The 11,560-nt window shown below is 39.3% G+C and overlaps 1 protein-coding gene across 1 annotated transcript; it reads right to left on the bottom strand.

Moving 5' to 3' along the window:
- Positions 1–2,097: 2,097 nt before the first annotated feature.
- On the bottom strand, positions 2,098–11,260 carry CTXN3 (cortexin 3). The gene is made up of 2 exons (XM_065745487.1): positions 11,128–11,260; positions 2,098–2,530 (listed from the first exon to the last, which is right to left on the bottom strand). The coding sequence occupies exons 1-2, from the start codon at positions 11,258–11,260 to the stop codon at positions 2,190–2,192; spliced, it is 474 nt and encodes a 157-aa protein (XP_065601559.1). The 3' UTR covers positions 2,098–2,189.
- Between the last annotated feature and the right edge of the window lie 300 nt (positions 11,261–11,560).

Here is an 11,560-nt window from a genome sequence, read left to right as displayed (position 1 = left end):
GAAAAGCTGTACAACTGAGGAGAGTTGGCTGTGGGGGGTTGGCCACCACTTGGGGACTGGCTGGGCATTGGTCAGGGAGTGCTGAGCAGTTGTACTGTGCATTGTAAATATATAAATATATATTATTATTATCATTACTATTATTTCTCTCTTCTTCTTCTTTGTTAGTAAATAGTTTATATCTCAGTGTACAATTTCTACATCGTTTTCCCCATTCTCTCCCTCATTCCCCTGGGAGCAGTGAGGAGTGAAAGTCTGTGTGGTGCTGAGCTGTTGCTGGATTAAACCACAACAGTGTAATGATAAGGAAAAGCCTTCTTCTTTTAAAGTAAACTCAATTTTATTGTGTCTTAAATATATATATGTATATATAGAGAGAGATACCCTGATACAGGAGAGAAATCCCAGCCCAGAGGGAGCTATTATCGCAGCTCCATAGATATTGACAACACATTGCTTTAGGGAGCATTGACACAACAACAGGAACATTTTTTGTATGCCATCCTGTCATTGCCTTTAGTTAACAGTCTGCAAGTTTGCATTAGCTCTGACCTGGGTGCCCTGGTACTGCTAGAGAAGCAGCGAAAGCCAGTACCCTGAGGAGAGCATGGCTGTGTCACCATCCCCCTCTGCCTGTCCATATAACAGATTACTGCCTCTGTGACGGAGAGGGGCAAAGATGTGCTTGTATGTCACAGACACAGATCATAGCCCTTCCTCTTTCTTTGAACCCATCACAGAGCTCTTGCTGCCCCCCTGTGAACTGTGATAGCCACTGTGCATGGCCACCTCCCATCCCACTCTCTGCCACAAATAGCTGCAACCTTTAGCCGAAGGACAGGATAAGAAGCAAAGGGAAATAAATAGCTCAAAGTGCCACAGCTAAAGTCAAGGCCTCAGCGCGAATGAGTCAGCACAGTCCCAGCTGCACCAGCTCCAGGCTGGCTTTGCTCCTTCACTTACAGGTTGCATGCCAAAACACAAAGGGTGAACTTCCCAACTGCTTGCCATTGTTACAGTGAGTGTAAAACAGCTATATCGGAGGCTTTGCCTTAAAACAGGCAGCATGCTGCTTCCTGTCCCCACTGCACAGAATTTTTCACAAGCTGGGCATCACCAGTGATGTTTTAACAGCACTTGTATGTTTGGGAGCGTGGCCTTTCCCTTCTGGCAGTACATCAGATGTTACCATTGTAGTATTTCAGTGCTGCTGAAAAGAGCTTGGAAACATCCACGTGGACTGTAAGCCATTCCACAGAATTTCATCCCACCTTTTAAACTGTTCTTTCCCCCAATCAATCACGTAGATGTGTTTTTATTTACAGTGACATCTAGGAATGTTTTGCCATTGTACAAACACTTTCAAAGGTACTTTATGAGTGAAGGGGGGGTTGAATTTTCATTGATTCTCACTGTTGATGTTTCAGTCATCCAATTAGGAAATACAAACAATGCAATGTGACCCACACACACCAAGTAAACACACTGAAATTCACAGCCTGAAATGTGTCTGCATAAGCTGCTGGAAGAACAATTCAAAAACCAATCTTAGTAGTAATCAGTTTTGGCGAAAAAGATAAACATAGGTCAAAATCATTACGTATTTTATTCACAACAAAGATTACAGTCAGTGATTTGATAGTATTAAGTAGCACAACCAATGATTAATTCTAGGAATCAGCATCCTGTTGAATACCTGAGAAATGAAGGAGGTGTTTTTCTCCTGAAATCTTCTAGAGCTTTCAAATTTAAATTACAGAACAGAAAATTTCCTAATTTGTTCTCAGAGAATGGAAAGTAGAATTTATTTGCTATATACGGATCATAAAATTACATTCTTACAGCGTTTGTGAGACTCCTACCACAGCATTTTGTTGATGATTAAATATACCCCATTTCAGTTATGAGATCACATATACTGCATATTGTTCCAAAGTGTTTTGAAGCAGCATTCTGCTAATGCAACACTCCTCTTTTCCCTATGAGGAGATTCAGTATCCTACTTTCAAAAAATCAGTTAACTTGCTTTGAGATTTAATTAAAATAAATAAATAAATCCATTTTGTGCACATCTGCCTGTTGTAACTCCTAATATTTAATAAAATGATAAACAAAAACAGAATGAACAGGCATTCCAGAATTGTGTTTCTTTAGTGGTGTGCTAAATAACACCCCATAAATCTCAGTCTCTAGGCAAGAGCATAATCAAACTGGCCTTTCTCCAGTCCATCAAGTCCATCAGCCCAGGTTGAAGTTGGCATACTCTGGTAAGGGTCAAGGAGAATTCTGAAGCAGCGAACAATGAGGATTCCCAAGAACATAAATAATAAAATCACAAAGGCAAAGGTTGTTTTCTGTTCCAACGTCATGCTAGAATCTGGTATCACATTCCCAGATGGCACCAAAGTGGCAGTGAATATCTCTCCGTCCATCATCCAGGGAAGATGAAACGAATAATCCCACAGTCTCCTTCTTTTCATCACTAGTTTGCTGAGGCCATAGTAGAAGCCATTTAGATGCACTTTGTTATCTGTGGGGCAAGAGGGAAAGCCATGTTAAATGTGAATAGCCCTTTTGTTCGTTTACTTCGATGCAACTTGCTCCTAGTGGAGAAAAATGAGATGAAAAAGATCTTGACTACAGTTTTGCTCGCCTCTCTGTGTCATGTATGCGAGACCTGCAGAAATCCCATAGAGCCCTGATGACAGTACACAGTCTGGCCACCAATGTTAAATGTCACCAGAAGCTGAACTGGCAGTAACCACTCTGCTTTACCTTGTCACTCAGACTAAGGCAGAACATTTCTTCTTGTAAAAAAGAGGAAGGTTTTAATCACACTGCTCTATTGGCTCACAAAAAAGAAACAGCAAGTGGGAGGCAAACTGCATGCTCTGTTACAGGACAGACGAACTGCAGCTGACCCTAAGTGGGGGGCTTGAAAGAAAAGTCTATTTGTGGCTTTAAACACAATGACCAAAAATGTTTTGAGGTGGTATGGTTCAGGATTTGATGCAGGACAGTAGAATACGTGTATCTACAAGATGGAAGGCAATGACTATTCAGTGTTCTGTAACACTGCACCTTTAAGGAGGATAGTGCATAAACTGTTTGTGTTTGAAGTGAGAGGGAAATGTTTAGGAAAACACCCTAAAAAATAAAAACTACCCAACAAATGGTAGTTGAGCTTAAAGGCAAATGTTTCCTCTTAATTAAAATCACAGTAAGATTTACAAATGCAGTTAGCATGCAAATGGCATTTATGTCACCTGCCCATTGACACCAAAAGAACTGCCAAGACTGGTGACTGAATCTGTCTGTTGCTGGACAGCAGGGCATATGCTGTGCCACTACCAGACTGGCACTTGAGCAGCCTTCACCATCTGCCTGGGTGTCTGCTGGCCTTGCAATGATGGGTTCTGCTGCCCATGGGAAGGAATATGTCAGCAGGCCTAATCTGTGACACCACAGAAATCACCTGAAATGTATTCTCAGGAAAAGGAAACAAGGAAGGCTGAAGGGCAAGCTGATCTTGTCATGCTAGCTGTAAAAGGAAGAAATAGGAACAGAGGAACACAACACTGTGGATAGAATGTTCATAATGGAACTTCCACACATTAAGGTCTACTCTGCCACTGGTCTTGAGTCACTAACCAGCTATAAGCATGCCTCAGCAAAAAACAGTTAAAAGGTGACTGTTATTCTGCTGGGATTATTCTAAAGAACATATATCAAATAAGATAATAAAATAAATAAATAAATAAATAAGAAATTATTAAAGCAGCACAGATACTGGAATTGTACAGTTTAACTTACTCAGAAGGTGGTGAGGTGCTGGCACAGCTGCTCAGAGAAGCTGTGGGTACTCCATCCCTCAAGGCCAGGTTGTTTGGGACCCTGGGCAGCCTCAGCTGGGTGAGGAGAAGCCCTGTCCATGGTGCAGGGTTGAAACAGAGTGCGCTTTGGACCCTTCCATCCTGAACAATTATATGGTTTTATGAATCTATGATTCTGTGGTTATGTGATTCTATGATTCTAATTTGACTTCAGGAAACTCTACAGCACACATAGTATACCACAGTGTTTTGTGCTGTTTAGGAATATGCTGCCAACTGTATGCATATTATACACTCTGAACACTCTTCCCTCAGTCTGCAGTCTCAAGATACAGTATCCTGTGTTTGCTCTCACAGATCTGAGGGTTCTAGGAAATGCTTTCCTAATATTTTTCTAGTCATTATCTGAATGCTGTGCATAACTATGGGAGAAAATGAAGAAAATGGAGAATCTGTCACTGTCAGGAAAGATCAGCATTTGACATGCTGGTTTTCAGTGTCAAGCTCAGAATACACGAGTCTCAGCACACAGTATCTTTCCAGTTTTTGATGAAACTTGACTTCAGAAAGATATATGCAATCAATGACTCAGCAACAAGTAAATGTAGTTCATTATTTTTCTTTAGGCTCTGGATAGGCACTTATTCCTAATTATACAGAGAGGAGTCATATACTTGTTTTTATACCATTAGAGCTATTCATTGAACACAGGAATGGGCAGGATGTCCAATAATTTTACACTTAAGAGCTTTTCACACACTGAATGCTAATCTTTGTGCTATAGATTATATGCGGCAAAATAATAAGACTGCATTGCAAAGCTGAAAGGCACATATTTTCCAAGGCCTAGGGCTCCAGACTATTTTCTGAATGCAATCATTACAGGGTATGATTGCAAGGTTTTGATGGGCAGGCAGTTTGTCCCCACAGAGTAGCATGGTACCTGGCATAACCACATACGCTGCCCTGCTTGGACCACTGCTACTGCAAGCTAAAATGTAAGTGAGATTGTTCACTTTCCATGCACCAAAATATTACTAGTCTCTAGTGATACAAGTACACAGGTATTCAAAAGTGGAATGTAACCAGCTGATGATGTTAATCAAGTGTCAATTGTAGGCACAAATAAGTAGTCTGACCTGGAAGAATCTTGGCACTCTGGCCACAGCAGTGTGGACTGCCACATTCCTATCCCTGTCTGCAGCAGCTGGTGAATGGTGCATGGGTGATGCCAAGCCTGAAATCTCCATCCCTGCCAGCCAATGCCAATTGTGTCAGCAGAGTTTCACTGGAGCCAGGCATGAATATCTAGGTGGCCACACAGAACTGGCAACATTATGGTAAGTGGTATTTCCTTGCGTAAGAATGACTACAGTCTTCGTAAGAATCCCTCCAGCCTTGTGAACTCCATCCCACCCCTGTGGTATTGAATGAAGGCTGACATGGGAGAAAAGAGCTTTCCAAGAAGGACATTGGCATCCTAGTTTGTATCAGAATCAGTGTAGTCAGCAGGACTAGGGAGGTCCTACCGTACTCAGTACTGGTTAGGCCATATCTTAAGTACTGCGTTTACTACAAGAAAGACATTGAGGTCCTGGAGCATGTCCAGAGATTCACAGCGGAACTGTGGAGGTCTGGAGCACAAGTCTTATGAGGAGCAGCTGAGGGAACTGGGATTGTTCAGTCTGAAGAAGAGGAGGCTCAGGGGAAACCTTATCACTCTCTACAGCTACCAAAGGAGGTTGTGGTGAAGTGGGGCTTAGCTTCTATTCCAAGTTAACAGCAGCAGGACAGAAGTTGCACCAGGAGAGGTTCAGGTTGGGCATTTAGGAGAGTTTTCTTCTTAGAAAGAGTGGTGAGGCACTGGCTCAGGCTGCCCAGGGAGGTGTTGGAGTCACCATCTCTGAGGTTGTTCAAGAACCACGGCACTGAGGGACATGTTGAGGATAGGTTTGTATTTGGACTAAACATTCTTATTGGTCTGTCCCAGTATTAATGATTTTATGATTCTCAGTTTGTTCCAGTCACTGAGAAATGAGGCAAGTTATGCTAGAGTGGAAAAACTTCAAGGTTGTTTAAAAGTTAGTTGATGGATTCTTCTAGGTGCAGATCTTCTTTTTTCACATCTTAGATAAACTTTAAAGTGATAGAACAAAGTGAGTATACTTCACTTAAATTGCTAGCCTTGGTTTTTTTTTTTTTTTTTTTTTTTTTTTCTTAGCAGATGCGTGCTATTCAATTACTTCCTATAATGGATTCCTAGCAGATGTGACTAATCCTTTGTTTAATAAGTACACAGTTGCACATCACTCTATTCATATCAGGTTCTTCCTATTACTTCTCCTTTCCAGTGTGTGCACGTCCATTATGTAGTTCAATTATGGATCATCCTCAGGTGGTGCTAAGATACTAAATTTTTAAAGAAATTAAGAAATAGACTGAACCTGCATATTATTAAAAGCGCTGGGTCGACAAATCAGTCCTTAGTACATCCCAAGACTAAATAAACTTCATATAGTTTCAAGTGCCTACGTGTAACCCACTACATGACTTACTAGCACAGGACATGTTCAAATGTCACCAAATAGCAATTTTTTCTGTTTCATCCACCACGGTGTTTGATGTTATAATGAGACTGAATTAGTTAGTTAATAGAGTACCTTAGACTGGTGTTTCTGGACTTTCAGCGTCTCATTTGTTTCAAAGTTGACTGTAGTTGGAAATTGCTCTAGAATAAAAGTTTCCACAGGGAAATTTTAAAGACTTTTTAAAATTTTTTTAAAACTTTAAAAATAATAGGACAAATGGAAAGAATGACTCTAAGAGCTGTATCTCTAGGAATAAATAGTTACTATTAAACTATTAAATGTGCCCTTTTTCTGTTGTTTAAAGAGCCCTCATCATTACCATATACAATACAAATGGCATTTTGTGGTAATACCCATATATGTACATTCTTACTGTGAAAGTCTGTCAAGTTCATGAGAAGTCACAAAGTGACTGTAAGAAACTGTACTCACACTGTGCTATAATTTCAATTCTACACCTTTTTTGAATTTATGTATCCTACTCATTCATAAACTCTCCAGAGACCCTGCTCATATGGTCGTAGTATGGCAAAAATACTCAGAGACACAAGAAAGACACTGCAAATGACCTTCAGACTAATCACTCAGATTAGCATTAGTGGCCTCTCATCTTCCAAAAGTAATGAGGAAATGTTAACTGAAGAAACTATTAAAGATATCCAAATTAAAATGCAATACACACAGTCTATGTGAACATGGATTTAAAGCAGGTATTTTAATTAAATAAATAATTAAAAAAAAAACCTTATAATGAAGCACCACATAGACTAGCAGCAACTGCTCATAACTGTTTCTTGTCAGATCATTCACAGCACTGTTCTGTCTCTATCACATAAAACAAATAGGCCTTTGAAATGAGCTGGTTGAAAAACTCTTCTTGAGTCATGGAGATGTATGGTGCTAAGAAGATCCAAGGCCAAATATATTGCTACTGCAACAAGCTACCATTCTAATAACTTAATTACTATCTTGCCCAGTTACACTTTTGACCTTGTAAAATGTAAGTGATAAAAATTGCAATTAAGCAATGAACACATCAAGACCAAGGTGAAACAGAGTATTCTCTTTGTTTTATGTCAACCCCTGGGGAATTTTCTCTGCACGTTTCTCATTCATTTGAGATTTACTGGAATAATCTCTAAGGGCACAATATGGTCTTGTGACTGGGCTGGGTGCTTCACAGTATATGCACAACATGTAGGCATCCTATGTTAATGGAGCAATTGGGTTTCCATTATGAAATATCTCATGGAATGTAGCAAGCACACAATAGTGCCAAGACCATGTGCATGATTTTCCTATACCACCCATACTAGTTTCACTGATTACTCACTTCCTTAGCTACAAAAACACATAGCAAGTTTCTTCAGGCTCAAACATCTGTATGCAAACTATTTGAGCAAAGATATTTCCATACCACAGCTCAGTTGCTGTGACAGACATTTTAAGCCTGCTGTTGGTAAACAAAACCTGATTACAGAAAAGACTGAGGCTAAAAAATTAAATTACATATGACCTACCCTTGTATTCAAATTTGCTTTACACACATTTGTACTGCGCTTTGCAGCAGTCACTGCACATTCTAAGTGGATATATTAACAACGCCTATTTTTTTCTTATATTTTGTCTTCTTCTTGTTCACTATTTGTTATCATACTGACACTGCTTTCCCTGCATATATGTGTCTTCATCATCTTGTTAACAGCTCTTTGCCCAATAAATGATGCTCTTGGTGTGCCTATCAGCTGTTGACATTGCTAAAGCAAATTGATGGGGTTAAATTTAGTAATAAGGCAAAGCCAGAGGACGATCAGTTCTTTTCTCTAGACCCTCTCTAGTAGTTATACCTCACTTCTACTTAATGCACCATGGAATGCTGACAGGGAAACCTCACCTTTGAAGGATTACATATACTATAATCTGTGCAAGGATGATTTATGCATTAAAAAAGCCAAAGTTACTCTAAAAGATGGAATTACTCACTCTCTTTGCTGAAGTAATTGATAGCTTCATGAATGTTACCTGTGAAGATCTGCAGGCAAGAATCTGTGAAACAGCCAAGTACTTATACCTCCCAGGAACCTGTGCAGTGGTTTCAAATATGTACATGACAGATTCTTTTCCATCTTCTCTATGCCTTCTTATTTTAAAAAGAGAGCATACAGATACTCAGGCATCAGTGTTGCAAGTCTGCACATTTATATTAAATATATGGTTGTAATAAAATTAATACAAAAAAAAAATGCTAAAACTGTTAAGAGCAGGAATATAGCTTAAATCCTCACAGGCTCTATCCTATATGAATCAGTAGGTAAAAAATTTCTTTCCTTAAGTCACAAATCTTTACACCACCTCCTCACTTCTCAAAAAATAAAAATTAAAAAAAATCATATTCAGCTCAAAATGACATGAAATGGATTTTATACTCCTTTTTCTTCTTTAAGAAAGTAAATGATAAATTGTAGCATGCTTTCTGGGAAAAAAAAAACAGAATATGCGACAACATAATTAGTTCACATTCATGTAATTATTGTAAATTTTAAATCTAATGTCAATATCCCCAATTTGCGCTGTAAGATGTATTGTATACAGATGGTATTAAGCATGCATATGTAATATAAAGGTTGTAGTTTTTTTAAATAAATAAAGAAAATTAGATAATTTCTGTGAAACAAATACCTTGATCTAGTTGAGAGGAAATGTCACCCATTTCCCACTGCAGCAGTTACAGGTAGTTACAAGTTGTACTGTTAGTTTCCATTCTCTGCTGTTCCTAAGCATAAAAGATCAGGACTGCAAAGACACTGGTGTACACGCAACTTCAAAACCTGCCTTTTTAAGGCTTAGAATTCTTCACAAAAAAACAAAAACAGAAACAAAAAAATGAAGAAAAAGCACCTCACAAACAAGATTGAGAATCCTATTTGTTTGTTAGAAGTAATTATCTGACAATGCTGTCATTCTTTAAAAGGAGGCTATAATCTCTGTTCTGCCTCAGCAACACTTCAGTGGATGCTGCTTCAATGAATAAGTACAGCAGGAACCTTGCAGGCTGTCTGAAACCATCTTCAGCTGAACATTAACATTCAAAAGGTGTACCAAAAAAACAAACGAACAGGGGATATTCCCACATTTTTGTAAAATCAGAGGTATAATCTGCTAGTATTCTCTCTTCTTCTGTATTGATTGTTGTCAGTAATCTTTCTTTATCTTAGCAATAAACTCTCCTTTTATCAGACAATCTCCATATTGATGACAATTTGTGATCTTCAGGGAAATACATTAACATTTTCATATTGGTTATAAATTACAAATTCAAAATAAATTATAAATAGATGGATTAACTCTTACAAAACTGCAATGGATCATACACATAACAATAGAGCATTTTTTTTAGAAAATAAATTGACATTACAGTGCATTTACTGCTCAAATTTTGTCTATAGATTTTTGCCCTGGGAGTTGTCCTTGTTTCCACCTACTAAAGCTGCCCTTGATATAGTTGCATTTTATTTTGAGGGATAATAACTACAGCAATAAGATTTCTGTTTTCCCTACCCAGGGGAAAATAAACTCAGTTTCAGCATGTCAGTCAGATAGACTCATCAAAAAATGTAAGATGTTTTCTTCCCCAAAAGTTTCTACTTAAAAGCAAGTAAAACTTCACACACACACACACACAGAAACTCCAAACCATTCTAGGGCGATGAATGTCATTCATTATTATCTTTAAAGGGAACTTGTGTTTCTAGATGTCCCACTCTGCAATAGATCAATAAGAGAATATGGGATAGAATTATTTTTCATTTTTCCTTCAGGTTTCTGACATGGAAAATAGATTTGAAGTTCAAATCCCAGCAATCTTCCTTTCTCTGCCCCATATGGATTTTCCTGTGGAAGTATCCTTTATTTTAGAGCTCTAACTTAGCCAATCCCATTGTGGTTGGCAGGGAGTGTTGGACCATGGTTTTGGGCATTTTATAGAACAAAATATGCTTTCATAGATAAAAAAAAAAAGCTGCTGTCTAGATTACCACAATGCAGAGATGGTTATTTTGTGAACACACATCTACAGAACCAGTGAAACCCACACTCCCATGGGGGGGTCTGCTTTAAACCCGTTCACAGCCTGGCTTCTCATGTTTTACACTGACATAAAGAAAGAGTGAAGCAACTCCTTTTGCACTCTGGGATGACATTCAATCTCCTTTTTCTCCCTTGTGCACACAGACATTCATCATGCTGATGCAGTGGTCTGCATCCTCCAAGTCCCTCTGGATCTTTTTCCTGTAGGCTGGCTTCAGTAAAGGGTGTGTTAGTCCCACTGCTTCTCCCTTTGTGAGTCAACTTTTAACTTTAATTTTTCATTCTTCCAGGATTTTTCACTCTCTCAACCTGAAGTCCTGCAGATAAGGTGCATTCGATTCACCCCACTGCTATAGCAAGCGATCGTTGCACAGCTAATTGTCTACTAGTGGCCCCTCCTCCCCTCTCCCTCCTGTCTGTAGGATTCATGACAAGACATGACAAAAGAGGCTGTATTACATTCCCAGGAAATTTCATGACAGTGATTTCATAACACCAGGCACATGCTTCATTTTGCATTATCTTCTCTCATATCACAGAGTCTCACAGTTTCAATAGCTCCCTGCTGCAGCACCACTGCTCTGTAATCCTGGCAAACTGATGGGCTTTGTAGAGTGTACCTTTCTGTCTCAGAGAAACTCCTACTTCCTTTTTAAGAGTCCTCATCATCATGCATGTTGTCATCCACTCAGATCCAAGAAGCTGAGAAGTTCTGCAAGTGAGAGGTCTCACCTGGAGTACTGCATCCAGCATGGTGTCCTCATGACAGGGGGGACACAGACCTGTTGGGCATGTCCAGAGGAGGGTTCCACAAATGATCCAAGGGATGAAACACCTCTTCTACATGGACAGGCTGAGAGAGCTGGTGCTGTTCATCTTGGAGAAGAGTAAGCTCCGGGGAGACCTGAGAGCAGCCTTACAGTACTGAAGGGGGCTATAAGAATGAAGGGAACAGACTCTTTAGCAGATTCAGTGGTGATAGGACAAGAGGAAATGGCTTCAAATGAAAAGAGGAGTGATATAGCATAGGTATAAAGAAAAGTTTTATAAGCA

This window comes from Cyrtonyx montezumae, unplaced genomic scaffold, assembly GCF_038088225.1.
Source record: "Cyrtonyx montezumae isolate F1298 unplaced genomic scaffold, pur_monq_1.0 scaffold_36, whole genome shotgun sequence".
NCBI lineage: Eukaryota > Metazoa > Chordata > Aves > Galliformes > Odontophoridae > Cyrtonyx > Cyrtonyx montezumae.
This window is presented reverse-complemented; position numbering and strand designations above follow the sequence as displayed.

What these genes read in the sequence shown, in the direction of transcription:
- CTXN3 (XM_065745487.1), bottom strand. Translation starts at nt 11,260, where the DNA reads ATGCTGGATGCAGTACTCCAGGTGAGACCTCTCACTTGCAGAACTTCT. An exon ending in AGTTTCTCTGAGACAGAAAG is followed by an intron (nt 2,531 to 11,127) that starts GTACACTCTACA and finishes CTTGCCCCACAG; the next exon opens with ATAACAAAGTGCATCTAAAT.